The sequence below is a fragment of the Danio rerio genome, chromosome 2, assembly GCF_052040795.2.
Source record: "Danio rerio strain M-AB ecotype USA chromosome 2, GRCz13ab, whole genome shotgun sequence".
NCBI lineage: Eukaryota > Metazoa > Chordata > Actinopteri > Cypriniformes > Danionidae > Danio > Danio rerio.
Genome location: NC_141022.1, coordinates 47,233,960 through 47,253,818, shown reverse-complemented (window position 1 = coordinate 47,253,818; position 19,859 = coordinate 47,233,960). Strand labels below are relative to the sequence as shown.

At 37.2% G+C, this 19,859-nt stretch overlaps 2 protein-coding genes and 1 long non-coding RNA gene across 15 annotated transcripts in view; 1 reads left to right on the top strand and 2 right to left on the bottom strand.

Moving 5' to 3' along the window:
- The window catches only part of arhgap12a (Rho GTPase activating protein 12a), a 48,123-nt gene extending 30,746 nt beyond the window's left edge, over window positions 1-17,377 (bottom strand). For 11 of the 12 annotated variants that reach the window (XM_087239751.1, XM_087239752.1, XM_087239754.1 and 8 more), the window contains exons 1-2: window positions 17,244-17,375; window positions 15,206-15,905 (exon numbers count right to left, since the gene is read on the bottom strand). In XM_087239751.1, the coding sequence (XP_087095877.1) occupies window positions 15,206-15,838 (633 nt within the window). In that variant the 5' untranslated portion in view covers window positions 15,839-15,905; window positions 17,244-17,375. Of the gene's footprint in view, window positions 1-15,205; window positions 15,906-17,243 lie in introns of all 12 variants that reach the window. The other variant, NM_001126407.1, reaches the window with a different exon arrangement.
- LOC147846472 (uncharacterized) overlaps window positions 1-19,859 on the bottom strand; it is a 563,173-nt gene that overhangs the window by 232,126 nt on the left and 311,188 nt on the right. The window lies entirely within an intron of this gene.
- On the top strand, window positions 3,575-11,290 carry LOC147837216 (uncharacterized). 2 transcript variants are annotated; one of them, XR_015478954.1, is made up of 3 exons: window positions 3,575-6,687; window positions 7,435-7,679; window positions 8,617-11,290. It is a non-coding gene; the product is annotated as an uncharacterized LOC147837216 (long non-coding RNA). The 2 variants fall into 2 exon arrangements; XR_015478953.1 differs by having other exon boundaries at window positions 7,864-9,838.

Sequence of the window (19,859 nt, the reverse complement as noted above, 5' to 3'; positions counted from 1 at the left end):
AAAAACCATTAGATGTAGTGGTGTAAAGATGCTGCCTCCAACTCTTGAGCAGCAGTTCCCAATTCCAGTCCTCTGCACCCCACTGCCCGGGAGAGTTTAAATGCCTCTTTAATTTGAAACGGAAAGATCAGTTCATGGATCTCTCTGTTAATGAGCTGATGATCTGAATCAGGTCCGTTAAAAGTGCAGTAGGTGATTGTCTTCAGAAACATTTGTTGTTGTGCTGGTTGAAAGTCTCTTCACATTCCAATATTAATGATTTATTGTAAATGATCCACATGTAATTATATTTATTTTTTTATTCTGGGTAAGGTATAAGACTAAAAATGTTTATCCAAATAAATACTGTCTGTCAACCAATGTGGATTTGTACAACCGAACGCGAGCTCATGTGCACATGAGACAATCACAGTGATGAAAATCAAATGCTGAATCAAAACTTTTAAAAATCCTGAATCAAAATTGCAACGTGGTGGCACAGTAGCCAGTGCTGTCGCCTCACAGCAAGAAAGTCGCTGGTTCGAGCCTTGGCTCAGTTGGCGTTTCTGTGTGGAGTTTGCATGTTCTCCCCACGTTTGCGTAGGTTTCCCCTATAGTCCAAAGACATGCAGTACAGGTGAGTTTGGTAGGCTAATTTGTCCGTAGTGTATGGGTGTGAATGAGTGTGTATGGATGTTGACTTAGCCGAAAAGATAATGAATGAATCAACCAATACTGGAGTCACTTTTGCACGACACCATGACTGAAATATTTCTTTTAGACAGGTCTTGTTCTGTTTTAAAACTAGTTTAGTCACGCAAAGCTGATTTAGATTGTGTTGTTTCACGAATGAATTTTATGCACAGAAGTGTTGTTCAGCCACTGAAATTTTCCGCCAAAAGATTGATGTGACTGTTTTCAATTCCATAAGGGACCTTTTACAGCATCGATAATGTAGATTTATATTTATATTTAGTAAATAGCGCTATTTTTCCTAGCCTGTTTTATTGAGGTGAAGATGGTTTTATATTCACATTGGTTAATTTTTGAGCAATGACACCATGTGACGTGCTCCCTATATAGTTTACCTACATGCCCTATATAGTTTACCTTTATGATACTCTGAATATTCACTCTGAAATAGCATGCAAGTATGGCTTATTAATAAGTGTAATTCCTGCACCCCGCCGCCCAACCACTAAGCATACAGTAGTCGCTTTAGGACAAAGCATATGAGAGGGTAAGACTAGAGATCATTGCATGCATGAAATATTGCACATTAAGAAAAGTTTTGTTTGCTAACTCCATAACTGAAAACGTGCTAGATATATTTTCCATTGGGAATTGCTGTAGTTTAAAGTACTATAAAGTTTTCTAACTGGTGAAGGACATGATCTAGTGGGTTGTCTCTGTCATCTTTAAGGCGCGCCGTGCGCAAGGTTGTATTTCAGTAGGCGTGGCTTTTGACGGCAGGGGAGGGACTGTGTTTCAAAGATATTATGCTAACCGGTTAGCATTTTGGCAGATCACCTACTTCACCTTTAAACAAAAAAAGACATACAAAATGTCGCGCCATGCGCAAGGTTGTATTTCAGTAGGTGTGGCTTTTGACGGCAGGGGAGGGACTGTGTTTCAAAGATATTATGCTAACCGGTTAGCATTTTGGCAGATCACCTACTTCACCTTTAAACAAAAAAAGACATACAAAATGTGCAGCTCAGGGGGGCCGGAGGACCAGAACTGGGAACCACTACTCAAAATTGTTCTCTAGATTGACTGTTCATGCTTCTCTGTCTGGCAATCTGATAGACAAGTCTGATTTTGGTGGTTGCCAGGAAAACAATACTTGCTGGACCGCACCTTGGCAGTTGTAAAATTTGGTGGAGGATGGATTACAGTGTGGGGTTATTTTTTAGAGGTTTGGCTTGGCCTCTTAATTCCAGTGAAAAGACCTCTTAATGCATGTGTTATACAATCTCATGTTGCCAATTTTGTGTGAAGAGTTTAGAGATGACCCCACCAGTGCACAACGCAAAGTTCAGAAAGACACAGATGAGCAGGTTTAGAAAGAAGGAACTAACCTCAATTTGACTGAATACCTTTGGAAAAATTAGAGTGTGAGCCAGGCCTTCTCTTCACACATCAGAGGCTGATATCACAAATGTACTACAATAAAAATGGTCATAAATCTCCAAAAACCCACTCCTAAACTTGTGGAAAGCTTTCCCAGAAGAAACGAAACTGTTATAGCAGCAAAGAGTGGGACAAGATCGCATTATACCCAACCGATTAAGATTGGGATGTCATTATAGTTCATGAGCATGTAAAGGCAGATGTACCAACACAATTGGCAATACAGTGTGTATGTGAATGTGAGGGTGTTCAAGACCTATTGTGAGCAAGCACTATAAATGCAGGAATGAGGAAGCATGTGTGAAGTTGCAGCATGTCAGAACAGAATCCCTGGAAAGCAGAAGAGAGCAAAGTTCCCTCTCTTTAGCTCCAACAACCACTTTTAGCCCCTCATTTCTTTCTCCGTTTCCAAACATTTATAACTCTCTGATGCTCTCTCTGCCTTTCCAATCATATTTTAACTCTCACTGTCATGACAAATATTTAACAAATAAGTCATACATCTTTACCACTCAGCAAAAGAGGAAAAGACAATCATTTCAAAATGAAACAATGTGTATGTAATATACATTTTAAAAGCTAAAAACCATAAACAAAGTAAAACTAACATTAAATATGTACTTGCATTACATACTTTTACAGTCAGACTAAATTAAGTGCATTTTAAAACTTCTCTTTTCTCTTTTTAAACATTACATTTCTAATATTATTGTGTCAAATTCACATTGTCCCCATTTTCTGCCGGCTCCACTTCACTGCTTGGTTTCCGACATGAGGAGACTTCACACCTCCAAACAACAGAACGCTGTGTGCCAACATGCCCTAAAGACACAGACAAGTGTATTTCTGTGCCGCTCTAACAGGTATGCACTCAAAAATGAGGTATTTTTGAAAGAAAAGAAAAAAATAGGGGAAAAGAAATACGTTCAAAAAAAGAAAAAGCTATTATAAAAGTGAACAAAACAAAAGGAGAGGATGAGGAATGTAATGTGATGTATTTTGCCATGTCAGCAACCAAGACTTTTTTCATGGCAAGAACATTTCAATAATAAATATACAATTAAAAACAACAAACAAATGAATACATGAATTAAATAAGATATTTAGTGTTAACATGATAAAACATTTTTTGTTAAAAATGTCCTTAAGAAAGTTAATTTCATAAAACAGCCTTCTGGAACGGATTTAAAGCAGGACAGTCCAGTAGAATGTGTTTTACAGCAAAGGGGAGTTGTGGACTACAAACATTAAGTAGGGTCTTCATCTTTAAGCAAAAAGGTATGAGTTAATCTTGAATGTCCAATACGACATCTGGTAAAAATCATTTGATCAAATCTAGTCTTAAAATGTCTTAAAACTCTGTTTGAGATTACAGGTTGTATTTCATACAATTTATTATTTTTCAATGCATCCCACTAGGGCTGCACGATTCTGGCTAAAATGAGAATCCCTTTTTTTTTTTGCTTAAAATTATGATTCTGTAGTTGTAAAATAAAGTTTAATACGAGTAGGCTATTATTATTATTATATATGGTAAAAAACACTAATAAAATTAGGCCTATGTGTAGATCTACTGTTGGTTAAAATGCTCAATTTTTGTATAGACCATGGAATTGTGAACGAACTTTAAATTTATCCTGTTTGTTAATTTACAGTAAATGAAGCCAACAGATTACAACTAGTGATATTTCTGAAGTTGAATTATTATGTTTGAGATATGCTTGCAATCTGTGATTGACAACATTATGAGACAATATTTTACACTGGTAAAATGAGACAGTTTTTATCATCAGATGCCCTTTTGCATTATATTCAACATTATTTAGGCTAGAGGAGTTATACTGACACTGTTAAACATTTACTGTTACTGTCAAGTGCGGGTCATGTCATGGCTGCCATCACTTTGAGAAAAAAAAAAGCATACATGCAAATCCTAATTCCCGCACGGCTCTCTCTGTGCAACAAACTGAACGTTATTTACAACTTTATAATCTGTTATTCACAGTTTATGCAGGTTCTGTTCACTAAAGTAGACATCATGGGCGGGCAAACGCTCGCGTCCTCTCGGTAGTAAACCATAAACAGTGCATCAGACCATGTGTGATTTTGCAGCCGTGAATGTTATTACATTAAGACTAAAATGACATTTACGGGTAAATTATACCTTTAAATAAAGTATATGACTCTGTCCACGTTGCTGATATAAAACAATGTGAAAACTCAATGCTCAATTAAGATCGTGTGTGTGTGTGTGAGGGGGGTGGGGGGGGGGGGGGGTGGGGGGGGGGTGTCGAATCGAGATCACAAATTTTTTTCGATTAATCCTACATCCCACTCCTCTTGCCACTAATTTAAAATCTAAATGTTGATTAAAAGGTCTAATTTCAGGAGGAGGAATTTGGCATTTGTTCACCACTTGTTTTAAAGCGTCATTAGCAGCTAACAGATGAGGAAAGAAATCTGAATTACACACAAAATACAGTAAAACCAAGTCAACCTAAACATCTACAGTCAGTTCAGATGCATCAGCTACAAGGGAGGAAGAGAGAGAGATAATCTGGTAATCTAATAATGCCATGACTCAATCAATTTTGAGCACAAACATTTATTCTTTCACATAAACAAAAAACTGTTTTCTTCCTTGTTTTTTGGAATACTGTATAAATTGAGCCTCTGCGGTCATTTTTAGACCGCACACACACAAATAAACTGTAATCCACTCAGCCACTACTGACCAGCCCTAGAGAGCTCCTCACTACATGAAGAATAATCCTGCATGTGTGTGTCCTCTGTGCTAAGGATGATGGGACATAGATTATGCCATGCAATCCTCCTTAGACTGACATCTGAAGCTAAACAGCGAGAAAGAGGAAGCCAGCTGTGAACCTAAAGAGCACTTCAGTAATCAAGTGAGTAACAAGTTTATGAATATGTACAGTTACTAACATCTTGGCAGTAGTAAAGCTTCGAGGCGAGCTGAGAAAGTGCTGAAAATATAACCCAAGGAGCACCACTTCAAAAAGCCTTGGGCAAGAGGTGGCATAGTTCTTAATAACATCATAAAACACACCCATATGCTGCAAAACAAAGAGTGCACAGTGGATCTAGAGAAATTAGACGTACACACCGGTTACCTGAAATCAACATACCTATAATGAACCGCCAAATAAAGTGCTTGTTCAAATAAAAACTGTCCCAATTCACAAAGGCTGCACAGAATAGACATTGAAATAATCAATGGAAAAACTGCAAAGAATTTGTGGTCACGACTCAAACTAAAGCCTAATACTACACCCTGCAAAATATATTTATCAGCTGAGACTAGAAGTGTGCAATATAAAAGATACAAACAGTACAATTTCTTGTGCCTGAATGCTTTTAAAATGAAAATGCTCAATTAAAATGTAATATTGCTTATATACTACAGCTAAACAAAACACTGCTGAAGCAGAACATTTCCAGCTCTTCAGCAACCCTGCAGTCTTTGTTTAAAGGGCACCTATGATAAAAATCAACTTTTGTAAGCTGATTGGACAGAAGTGTGTGTAGCTATAGTGTGTCCTTGGTCATATTGGAGGGATATAAATCCAACAATTGTCTTTTTTTTTTCAATTTCCTGACGTGAAATTAATATCCAAATTCCAGTGATTTTTAGGCCCACTGTAATGTGACGTAGGAGTGTGGTTTCCCTAACATGTATATACTAGGCATGGGCTGGTATGAGGTGTATGTGTACTGCAAGTGGCATTTCTGTGGGACTCATTTAAAAAAAAAGCTTGAATAAACTCCTCCACAAACACATTTAGACTTTTTTTTAGTCTGTCTCCATCACTGACGGCTGTTCATCTGATGTGACGCAATATGAGAAGCAGATGCGCATGTGGAAATGGTGGGCAGGAAGAAGCAGTTCATTTGCATTTAAACAAAAACAGCTACAATGCATTCAGACACTAAAACTGGCAGATTCTGGAGTCTATCATAAATTACCTGATGGATTTTGAGCTGAAACTTTACTGACACATTCTGGAGACACCAAACGCGCATCTTACATCTTGTAAAAGGGGTAAAATAGGTGCCCTTTAATAAATCGTTTTTAATGAATCATTTGATTCAATGGTCCATTCAAAAATACAATCACATGGTAAGTTTCAATGAATCAGCAGTTTGGAACAAATGATAAAATGAATAATTCAATAAATCCCTCATTAAAAAGCCCCTATAATGTGTTTTTGAAAATGAGCTTCCATGCAGTGTGTAAATCAGCTCGAAGTGAAGGAAACACTGCAGGTTTAAATCTAAAAGTGCAGCATGTTTAAAACTATTGATTCTTTAGCAAAATATTTGACTCAGAGTCAAATAAATGAATCGTGTTGGGTTCGGATCTTCTGTTTGATCGCATTAACATCGGTATGATACCCCTACGGACGCGCCGTCCCTGGCTGTGGAGAATAAAGGGTTAAAGTTCATTTTCACAACAATATCACAGTATAGCCAACCGTGTGGTGTGTTTGTTCCTGTCATTTTTCTGCTTGATACAATAACCTACGCTGTCAACAGTTTGCTATTAAAGGAGCAGTAGAGACTATGGGACTTTGTCAGACTTTGACAGGGACTTTGTCAGTAACTTTTTACAGTTCACATGGACCAGTTTCTTCTTCCTCTAGATCATAACATGTAAGTGTCAGTAAAACTGTTGCCTCGTTTTGTGTAGTTTGCAAAATATGCGTTTAATTGTGTGTTGTAACTAGGGCTGCACGATTATTAAAAAAAAAACATCACAATCTCGATTCGATCCTACACATGATCTTAATTCAGCTTTTCTACGATTCAGCCAATTATATTTTCAAGGTCAGGAGAAAAGCTTAAAAGCAGCTGCACAGGTCCACACAGGAACATGGACACCTTCAAATGGTGTTAAAAGTGTCACAAACTGTATTTACAAGGTATAATTCTCCCAGAAATGTCATTTATAGCTACTTTATAGCTACCAAGAACGCACGCCAATGACGGCTACTTAAGTGAACAGAAACTGCATATGCTGTTAATAGCAAGTTATAAAGTTGTAAATAACGTTCAGTTTGTTGCACGGAGCGATTGTTTGAGAGCCACGTTGAAAGAATGCTTTGCATGTGTGTGTGTGTTTTATCACAGTGATGGCAGCTATACGCGCACTGGGAAGTAAAATTTAAACCTCTGCGCACATCATTTAAATAATCATAACGCATTTTACAGTTATGAATACAACAAACATTTGATATTTTTTTTTTTCCTTTCATAGCTAACACAGTGTTGTGCATGAAAATAAATGTTTTACAGTGTCAGTATAGCTACTCTAGCTTATATAATGTTGACTATAATGCAAAAATGTCTGTGAAAACCAGTGAAAACAAATGCTCTAATAATGCTGACAATGACAAATGACAAGCACATGTCTTAAACATAATAATTCAAAGTCTGTTCAAGTCCACCATAATAACTGTACAAAATTTAGCATTTTAAGCAACAGTAGAGATACACATAGGCCTAATATTATTAGTGTTGTTCTACCATCACTTTAGAATTATAAGGTTCTATCTGAAATTTTTCTTAAAATTGTTATTGATAAATTCTTATTAAATGAAAACTTATTGTTTACATTAAGACTTTAAAAAAAATGTTGCACACATACTGTTTGCTATATGGATTGCAAAAACTTTGAAGCTAAATATCTCAAAATCATTCAGAACGCAGATAGAACCTTATAATTCAAAGGTGATGATATGTTTGAGAATTAACAATACTATTAGCCTACCCATATTAACCTTTATTTTACATCTAAAGAATCGTGAGAAAGAATCGTGATCTCGATTTTGAGCAAAAAAAAAATCGTAATTCACATTTTAGCCAGAATTGTGCAGTCCTAGTTGTAACTTGTACACACTTAGCGTTACTTGTAATCATGCATCTATTATAGATCAGTGCTTGTACTGTAACGTTATCTCACAGGTTTGATCTGTGTGGGGCTGTTCACATATCTCGTGTGCTAAACGTGACGTGTGCTAAACGTATAAAACGTGACGTGTGCTTCTTCCTTTACCGATTTTAAGTGCCTTTCTGAACTGGCGATCCTCTGCTGTTTGCCTTTGCTATGGCCACCATCAGCTGTTCTAACACATGTACCGTGGTCAATTTTCAAAAGAGTTTAACTTTTGTCACTGTGTGGATTAGTACTGAATGTGTGTCATTATTACTTGGGGTTAGGTTTAAGAGTAGAGCAATATGCTGGTCTTTAACCGCTTTAATTTATTGCATTCCTGCATTGGGATCTCAATTTCATAGCCGTGTGGGCTTTTCTCTCTGTCTCGTGCTGAACGCAGTCAACTAATCGCAATAGACTGGGTCATCGGACCAATCACCGCAGATTAGCTTCGAGCTAAGGAGGGGTTTGGGAACAAATAAAAATCGCTGAACAATCCATATGGGAGTCGCTGGGATAATTCGGTAAAATCAAACGCATATTATAAGATCATGAAAGTGTTTTTTGACCTTGCATGCATATTAGCATGTTGTTGGAGACCCCTAAAACCAAAATATGACCTTTTTTAATGCAAAATAGGGACTCTTTAAGACTTGCTAGCACATACTGGATACTTTTAAGTCATACTTTTCCATGAAAGGCTAAATAAGTCAAGGATATAAGCACTAGGGGTGTCAAAATTAATCGTTTCTTTGGTGCACCACGATGCAGACGTGGACATCGTGGACACGTGCTGTATCGGTTCAGTAATAATCATAACCGATTATTATGTACTGACGTCATTTATCTCATATGCGCTCTGTCGCGAGGGTGGCGATCGAGAGTATTTACAACGCTCCAACGACTTAAAACTCATAATACTGTGCACAATATGACTGGGTGTGTGTTTGCTGGATCAGTGCTTCACTGACACACAGCAGAAGCCACTATTTCACTGCGATGGAGAGAATGAAAGTACTTTATCACTCTCTCTCTCTCTCTCTCACACACAGACACAGACACACACAGACAGACCGTGGCCCATTTGACCTGCTGGCGTGACTTTTCTTCTCTTCTCGGCTGTTTTACAGCGATAGTTCTGAATACAGACACGAGCGCATGCCTACAGTTTTCTCCACCGTGTCTATCATGGATCAGCTTTATCCCCGCCGCTGCCGCCTGCTGCTTATCAGTGTCATCATCTGTGAAGAGCGCAGCGCGCAAGAGCCAATCGCAACCATTTTTGTTAAGGGTGTGACCAATCAAAGGGGTGTAAGAGAACTAGACCAGATGAGAAAGGGTCAGAAAGCGAGCGGAATATTTATATTAGTTTATATTAAATGCTATTAATGCTTGTGTTGTTTAAAGGTAAAGTTTATAAATCTGACTGTTTGTATTAAATGACAAAATTGTATTACAAATAGTATATAAATATATTCATATATTTTAATACAAGAATTGCTGCTGTGAAGAAAATAGAAAACTGTGTATAAAAAGCACCGTCAATCCACCGTGATGCATTGAGATATCGAATTGAACCGAATCGATGGCATGATAATCGTAACCAAACCGAACCGTGAGACCAGTATAGGTTTCACAGCTCTAATAAGCACAGCATAAAAATTCTCAAAATATTAGATAATTCCTTATCAATACTGCAGATCTGAGACTGAGATTGCAGCATTATACAATACCACTTCCCAGATCTCAAACTCAAAATCTGTTCAATCCGAGTCATGAGAAGATGTCAGCACACACAAGATCGACTCTTTGCAGACACACAAGGTTAAACCTTGAGCTCACAGAAGCTTTCAAAAAGAGAATAGGTGTTAGCATTAGAATGCCACCTACTTGTGTTATAATATCATTGAACAATCACATTGAGATAAACATTCACAATCAGCACACAGCGGTTAAATAAAGCTGCTGCAGCAGTGATAAACGATCCATGTTTACAGTGAAGTGTATTTACAGTAGCTATCCTGCAGTATTAGCATTATGGTATTATGTAAGTTACAGAGCAATAGAGCGGCGGAGCAGTTGAACACTGAGATTCGGTCGACAGAGCAAACAGATTAAAACAGCTTATGCGTTTCATCTGCATCAGGGCAGAGGAATCAGAAATCAGGCCGTTTTTTCCAATCACATTACAGTCGTGTTAAATTAAAAACTCACTCGTGCACCAAAGCCTGGTAATGCTGTGTGTAGTAGCCCGCTTGTGTATATGAGAAGTGTATATATGCTTTCTTAAACTCTGTGTAATGTAGCGTGTGTAGTTCTCAGGCCAGCTGTCCACTGAACGGTTATGTAGCAGAGCTTATGTAATACAGCAATGCACATCACACACACCCTGGTCACATCTGAGTGTCACAGAGATTCAAGACAATACACAAGACAATTTCAGCACATCATGTCCCGGCACTGTTTTCTTTTTTTTGAAAGCATCTGTTCTAGCAACTCGAGTGAACATTTGAGTTGCACATGCAAGCTTAAATGCATCTGCGTGCGTAGGTGGAGAAGAGTGCATCACTGTTGTTATGCCAATAACGAAGACGGCAAGCACATGACCTTCTCATATTATCTGCTCTGTTGTTTGCACAGGCATAGAACGTCCCATGCAAGATCTACTGCATGTACTATTTAAGAGTTCATTATAAAGATATGCTGTTGATTGCAGATAATTAAATAAATGGTTCAATCAAAGCTGACAATTAAAGAACTATAGACATTTCTCCAAGCAAACATGATTATTATTTATTTTAAAGACTTCTTATTATTCAACCGTGGCCCTTACTGACTCTTACTGCATATACAAAAATACCCTAAATCATTTTTCATATAGTCTATAAACAGTTTATAAACATTAGCCATATAGTTTTTATCTAGAAAGGCGTGAAGGTAAATAAACGATCACAAGTTTGTCACTTTTGGGTGAACTTTCCCTTTAAATGCATGTATGAGGCAGCAAAGAGAAACACAAGACAGCAGCCTACAAAAAGCAGCAACTTTGCATTTGTGTGTGTACTTGTAAAAAGAGACAGAGTGCAAATGTATGTTGGGTAGGTGTGTGTGTGGCTCCCTCTATGTATGCATGCGTCTGCCTTACCGGTTCCTCTGGGTACATGGTGTCTCTGCAGTGCTGCTCAGTGCAGAATATCCTATAACGGGAGACTCGGCAGCCACTCTGAACTGGGATGGATGCAGGATGCTAGAGCGGAGCGCTAATACACACACAAGCACAACACTCTCCTCACCCCCTCCCATTCAACACAGCCACGTTATGCTGGACATCCCAACTCAAACTGTCTATTGCTCTCCTTCTGTTCTCAGAAAGATTAAGTAAATCTTCATGAACGTAAAGACAATCCTTCTGTTCACACGCACAGATGATAATAAACAAACTACAGGCTGAGATTTTCATCTCTTCCATCCATCAAAATCTTTCCTCAATGGAGATTGTGATGTGGACACGGTATATACTGTACCCTTCATGCTTCAGCAGGTGACCTTTGTTCCCCTCACTTTAAAAGACACATTTTGTTCAAACAGAACACGCCTTGCTCAGTTGCAAAGAGTCTTTATCTATGGCATAATGAAATGATGATGTCAAGATGAGATTCTTCTGAAGCAACCCAATACTACAGTTCAAAATTTGGGGATTAAAAAAAAATGTTTTTTTAAATACTTTTGGCTCACAAAGGCTCTATTTGATTACTGACTAAAACATTAATGCTTCCAGAGTTGGGTGTAACACATATCACAGTAACAAGTTACTGTATTGTAACTACATTTTTGGGAAACGCAGTAATGTAAGAATTACATTTTAAATTTGTGTAATTTGATTACAGTTACTAAAGTCAATGTAACGGAGTTACTTTCGTTACAAACATTGTTTTAAGAAAAAAAAAAAAAGGCTGTTAAATAACATTTTTGGCTGCAACATCAGAATTAGCTTTTAAACTGCTGGAGACCACGAGCTGAAATAGCTGCTGTCGAGAGTGGTTGCTTCTTCAAGTGGAAATACAGACACTACTTTGATTTCATTTCACTCAGCCTAAACAGTCTAAACTGGATTTTTGTGCAGGATCGGGAGGTAAAGGTATCTTCTAAATGTGAAAAGAAGAGTAGCTGTTCATGGGGCTATTCACATATTGCGTCTTTTCCATGTGCAAGTTTGTTATTTCCAATGGAGGTTTTGGGAGCGCATTCAATCATTTGTTTTGGCTTAGTGCCTTTATTAATCTGGGGTCGCCACAGTTGAATGAAGCGTCAACTTATCCAGCATATGTTTTACACAGCGGCCATTACAGCCGCAACCCATCATGAACACAGGGAGAACATGCAAACTCTATACAGAACTGCCAACTGACCCAGCTGAGGCTCAAACCAGCGACCTTCTTGCTGTGAGGCGAACGTGCTACCCACTGCGGCACCGCATCACCTTGGGAGCGCTTATTCCAAGCATTTTCCAGGCACACCAGTTGAAAACCGCAAGTCATGCAACAAAAACAGACCGATCAGCTTCATACTTTATATGTAATATACACAGCTGGGTAGATTAATTACCTCAGACAAACACAGAACACCCAAACACTGCAGTGCTTTTTCATACTATGAATGTAAATGGTTACAGGTATCCAGTTTTCTTCATGTTTTCTTTTATGTTCATAAAAAAAACAGGTTTAAAACAAGTGAATGATGAGAGAATTTTAAGTTTTGGAAATCTCTCTTTAAGTATTTTGAATATGTAAAGCTGTTGTGATCAACCCATTGTAATGTTTTTCAGTGAATATTAAATTACTGAAAGAGCTGCAGTTTATTTTGTATTTTAGTAGGTATATTTTATATGTTTTAAAACTTCAAAGTAAAGCAATTAGTAATGTAAACAGATTACAATTTTCCAGCAGTAGTCAGTAATTAGTAATCTATTACTTTTTAAAAGTAACTTAACCAACACTGATTATTTCAATTCAAATAAAAAGCTGTTGCTGTGATTCAGCTGAAAACATTCATATGAAGGCTAAAGAGAAGACAAAGCTGCATTTTCAGTAGCCATTTATTATCAATCAAAACTAAAAAATTTGTGGAACTGATTAAGAATTTTTAGAAAAAGTAAAAATATGTTTTTAAAATTCTTTCATTTACAAATTAAGATCCCTCTTGATCAGTTTAATGGAATCTTGCCATATAGAATTATTCCTTTTAAATGGTATTGTTTGTGTGTGTGTGTGTGTGTGTGTGTGTGTGTGTGTGTGTGTGTGTGTGTGTGTGTAAGAAAAAATTCAAAATACAGCAATCACACCACCCTACACATACCATGATGACACAACCACAAATATTTGCTGTTTTGCAGAAATGCTGATGACACAGCAGGAGAAAGAAACAGAAAAACAGTGGGAGGACATGACAAAAATAAAAGCTTCAGAGAGAGAGGAAAGAGAGAAACCTGACCTCACAAAACCACTGACAAGAAAAACTGACAACTATGCCTAAAACTAAAGTAAAATACATGCTTAAGTAACTGTGCATTAAACAGAGATTAATTTTCTTAATTAACTCAACACAATCTGTTCAAAAAATTTGACATTGTAATTTTTTTTTCTGCGATAAATATATTGCGATATGAATTCAATTTCAACAGATCATTCATTTAGATCAGGGGTGCCCAAACTTTTTCTTATGAAGGGCCAAAAACCAAACTTGATCGGTTGAACTTAAACGTTGCCATTGTAACTTCCTAATTTAGTAAGAGTTATAAATATTAAGAAAAAAAGTTATTTAATCATAAATTCGATAATAAAATGTGTCCTGTTTTTAGTGACATGCCACACATATATGTCAACATCTTTAAAAAAAAGTGTTTTAAGGTTTCATGACCCTTCAAAAAATCTGATTAATTCACAACATTTAACGTCAGTTTTGCTTATTTTGTAGCTCAGCAATTAAACAAACAAACCAACGGTTATGTTAGAAATTATGATTTCTGTTTGAGGTATTCGCCCTAACCTTCCCCATTATTTTTCCCATGTGATTGGGTGGCAGGCTAAATCAAAGGTTACCATGGGATAACTTTTGCCCCCGGGCCCTAGTTTGGGCATCTCTAATTAAAATTGGGGTAAATTTGTAAGGGTGGGGATCATCGACAAAAAATTATTTTAAAAAATTGCAAGCAAAAATAATTGCTGTAGAGCAACAGAAAAAAAGCTTTATGGTTCACTTTAGAGTCAAACAGTAGTGAGGTACAGAAATTGAACAATTGAATATAAAGCAACACTGTATAGTCTTCAGTGTATTAAATCAAAAAAATTGTTCTACATTAAAGTTACAGATAGGCATGGGACGATGACCTTTTTTAAGGTATACTGCTGTTTAAAAAAAGTCAAGGTTTTAAAACCGCCAAAATTTTCTGCAATACCATTCCTAAGGTATGTGTAAGATTTTTTTATTTACATTTTTTTTGTTTTTTTAGGACAAAAGCATCTCCAGCAGAAGATACCCAAAGATGCCGTTTTAAAAAACTGTATTTTTTAAACAAATGAAGACATCTTAAGTCAATTATTAATTTCAATTATTTAGCCTGACATGTTTACCGCTCCAAAATATCATAAATCTTTCAAAAAAATAAAACATATTGTATTTAAAAGGGAAAAAAGCTTTTGTTTTTTAACCCCCATTTAAAAAAATATATATTAGAGCACAATACCATGATATCATAAACCGTGATATTTTTATCCAAGGTTATCATACCGTCAGAAACTAGGCCCATGCCTAGTTACAATGTACTTTTTTGTGCCCAAATGCTTTAAATCTTCTTGAAATGCCTTTAAAGTTTCACTCTGTCATGGTTAGACTTTGCAAAGACTCCACAAATCTCATGTATTCTCAACTATTGTGCTGATCAATAACATTTAAACCCAACTCAACATTGCGTATCCTGCAATGTGACTATTGTGGACACAAACTTTGCGTATTTCAGCATATCGTTGCTGAAACAAATATATTTTGCAGCCCTAGTTCATTCCAACATTGGTAAAAAGGGATTAAGATATCTAAATTGTTTTCATGGTTCTAATGTTAATGTATACAAAAGATTCCTACCTGTAGGTTATCAGTGGAACCACTGCTGAGTTCATCCCCGGATTCAGAGTCAATCCGGTTTTTATCCGAATCACCTCCTTCTTCAGCAAGCTCTTCTTGAACTGCGGCTTTTTCACCTCGATCCTTCCTCTCCGAATCTTTGTCTTTATCCCTCTCTCCATCCAGTTTGCTACCAGGAGACTCCGCTCTGAAGCAAGGAAGCGAGCCAGGGAAAGTGTTCATTTGTGCGGGAGGTAAATGTCTAGTTGGGCTAACCGGACTGCCTCGGTCATCCCTGGGCGGCAGTAAAGCAGTGCTTGAGGGAGACGGACACGGGCTCTTTTTGTTGTCATTTGGCCGCTGGATCTCCAGTGCAGAGGGTCGGTTGGGTGCAGGCCCCCCTCTGCCTGCTATATTCAGGGGTTTAGGAGGGGGCATGAGTGCCCGTCGCACCTCTCGTACATACTGCGCTGGAACATAAAATGGCTTACTGGCATCGTCCTTGCGAACCTGCCACCAGTCATCATTGGTCTTCTTCACAAGCAGGTAACTTTCACCATGTTTAATGGTGATCAAACGGTCTTTAGACTTGTAATCGTAATCGTACTCCACCTCTATGTACGTCTGACCCGGAGCAATCGAGCGGTCCGCCATTGCTGTCAGAGGTCAGAAACTAGGGGAGAGGAGCATGATGGGGTGCGGTGGGTTAATATGGAATCAGCTGAAAGAGAAAAGAAAATAAGAACATCTCATCAGAAATAACCGTGATAGAGAAGTCTGTATCAGTGTGTGATGTGCTGCAGTGTTATGTGTGCTGAATGACAAATAAAGGTGCAACCGAGCATATGTCATTCAGTGTCCTCCTGGTATTATAAAACTGAAATGTAAAAGAAAAAAATACAGTGCTCAGCATAAAAGAGTATCAATTTCTGAGTGAATACAGGCAATAATATTTGGTGCATTTAAATAGTTTTATTTTATTTAGGGATTGTTTATAGATTGATATTTTTCTGGTCCCTTAACTCTGTGGTCAGTTGTTCTGGAAAATATAAGCAGCTGTTTCAATATAATGTTAACATATGCTTTCTCTATGAAATTATGTTTTGAGTTTTACTGCAAATGTCACATCCATAACGCTGGAATTGCTCATTTACATCTTTGAGCCATTTATGTAGATTAACCACGTTTAACTCACAAGACATTTTGTAGCATTTAACATGCATATATTTGTCATGAGAAAGCGAGAACAGGAGTGAAAGAAAGGAATGAATGTGTTTCAACACAAAGCAAATAAGTTGACTAAATAAATAACCTACAATAAGTTTATTAAGACGATGTAGGAGCACAGCATGTGACATGAGGTTTCTGTGTGTGGGTGAAACTTCTATCTCTCACACAATCAGTCACAAACATACTGTCCTACTGTCAACATCACCACAATTTAAAGTGCTGTCAAACTGATTTTAACCGAGATTTAAGGGGGAAACCAAACAAGCTAAACCAAGCAAGAGTTTACAACTGGCAATTAATATTTCGCACAAATCGTGACATGAAACGAGTCATTTCCTTGTACTTTTCTCACGTGAACGACATGTCGATATATAGCATAATGTTATAATACACAGCATAACATACACACAACCCGACTAACAACGACATATCGACGGCAACCAATTCTAACAGAGGATACAAAATAAAAAATAAATGGAAAAAACAACACAATAAAAACAGAATGACGCTAACATTAAGGAGGAGATCTTTAATCTGAGGTGAAATTCCTTCCCTCAGGTAAGTGTTACACTATAAAACTCACCTGGGCAACACGCTAATCTACTGATATTAAACTCTATCTTAATTCACTCACGAAATAAAGAGTTAAAGACTACATGTAAACTCGTTTAATAAAATGTAACAGTTAACATTAACATTAAAAAGCCGAGGAAACAGGTTCGCTCTCATTCCTACCTGCTAACCTGCTAACGCGTTCAAAAATCCGTCAAACCCGATGAAACACCTATAATTGGATCTTATTTAACAGGTTACCGACAGATGAACGTACCTGAGCTGCTTTTCCGGGTGTGTGGCAGGCTACAGCGACATAAACTTGCTGATTTAAAGGCTCGTCGGTCTTGGTGGGCAGTTAAGCGTCGAAGTTCCTTGTTCCTGAGCCGCGGCGCGAGCGAACTTCTCCGGCACGCGCACTCCTGCCGCTCCCGACGGGCCTCTGCCTGTGTCAACTTCAGGTGGACTCTGGAGGGATTTAAGACAGCACTTTATCGCCACCGTGAGGCGTAAAAATCACACTATCATCATTAAAGGGATAGTTCATCCAAAACTGAACATTCTGTCATAATTTACTCACCCTTCACTTGACTAACCTGTTTGAGTTGTTTTTTTTCCTGGTAAACCTAAAAGAAGATATTCTGAAGAATGTTGGAAACCGGTAACCATTATTACCATATTAAGATGTATAAGAGATCCATATTAATAGTATAATGGAAGTCAATTGTTACAGGTTTCCAGCTTTGTTTTAATGTGTTATTATAGGTTCAGCATTAAAAATAATAATCTTAAAGTTTTTAAATCACTTGAGGCTGAGTTAAGAGTAAGTACAATTATAGCTATAGGGACTTTTTTTATGAGCTGGCTTTTTGTAGCCAAGGCAAGGTATACGCCAAAAAAATCCTTGATTATTACACTAAAATGAGAATAGAGTTCCTAGTTACATCAACCTAAACATTTTTGATTTGCAACTTTTCATTTTTCATCGGCTTTAGTAAATTCTGTACAAATTCTGTTCTTTGTTCCACAATGTCATACATTAAGAACTTTTCCACTTCTGAGCCCAAAATCAGAGAGGAGTTTCTACAGTGTAAGTTTACACACATTTCAAATTACTGCATGCATTTTACAACATTTACTGTCCCCTTGCAATATTTAAAGACAATTTGATACAATAAATGAGCTGATGTAAAGGGGCTTTGAGTTTTGACATTATTTTAAAATTAATTTTCATTCATCATTTTCTTTTCGGCTTAGTCCCTTTATTAATCTGGGGTAGCCACAGTGGAATGAACCGCCCATTTATCCAGCATATGTTTTACGCAGCGGATATCCTTCTAGCTGCAACCTATTACTGGGGAACGATAAAATCAATAACTTGTAAATCAAACAATACAGTGGTGTTAAAATATTAAGTAAAATAACCAACGAAACTAAGATAGCCTAAAGTCAAATTCACTAAGTAAAAAATAAAATATCTAAGGCCAGAGACTGAGTAATCAACTCGTATGGAGAAGAATGGCCCTTGCAGTAAACAGTCATCAGCATTTATAATTGATCAAAACTTTCCATAATGCTGTCCTAAAACTATTAAACAACATCAATTCTTGTTTTAGGACAATTTAGAAAACCTTTTTTGATCCACTTTAAATTTTGACTACTGTAGTCAGAAGTCAAAGAACAAGAAGCGCGTTTCTATAACTAATTTAGGCTAAAGCACTCACATTCTTGAGTCTGCAACAGATGTTGTGTCTGGTAAGTTAAAAACCAGACCAATCCATTGTTTCACCCTTATCACCTCAGAACATTTCCTATACCTAGGGGAAATCCAAGACTTCAAGATACAATAGGCACTATTCTTTAATCTATAAACTTTCTAGCAGACATAGCAGAAAAAAGCAACTTGTGAAAGATTTTTTGAAACTTTTGAATTACTTATAATAAACAGATATTCTAAATATCAATCTGCTGAAAACATCATAAATGTGCATACTTTCCAGAAAAAAAGTGATGATGCATGAATATTTGCTTATATATACTTTTCCTAAGTCATATGAACCACATAGACCGCTTACTAAAATGATATTGAATGAACCTGAGTTCTCAAGTGGCTTTCCTCAGTCATATAGTTTCTGTTTTAACATCAGTACGCCCACACGGAATTTGCGCACACAGCAATCCACAGATCTTTAGCCCATTGAGTGGGTTTATTTACTGTATATATGTTTATATATATATATTTATTCAGTTTTTATATTAATTTCAATACCGTTTTAATACTTTATTAGTCAATGGTGGTGTGGTGGCACAGTGGGTAGCGCTGTCGCCTCACAGCAAGAAGGTCACTGGTTCGAGCCTCGGCTGGGTCAGTTGGCTTTCTGTGTGGAACCTGTGTGGTGCTCCGGTTTCCCCCACAGTCCAAAGACATGTGCTATAGGTGAATTGGGAATTGGGTAGTGATGGGTTGCAGCCGGAAGGGCATCTGTAAAACATATGCTAGATAAGTTGGCGGTTCATTCTGCTGTGGCAACCCCTGATTAAAAAAGTACTATGCCGAGAAGATTAAATGGATGAATTAACTTTATCAGAGAATTTTATTTCTTCTCTCATTTTAGTGTTTGTATGGTCTGTATGCCTTTAAGAACAGTATAAAGGAAGATCAGCAATCTATCTGGAAGCTACTGTATATTAGCTTCCAAACTTTTCTGGAATGTTAAGTTTCTTTTTCTGGACTTACCTTTTCCAGAAAATTCTTGCAAGTCTGTATTTTCACTGTTTTGGATTGTATATAAACTAGTGGACTATCACTTTAGGACCTTGATTCTTGCACTGTTTTGATATGGCAAATTGCATTCAACAGATTGATTTTCTTGTTTTCTTTGTGTTGTTTTTG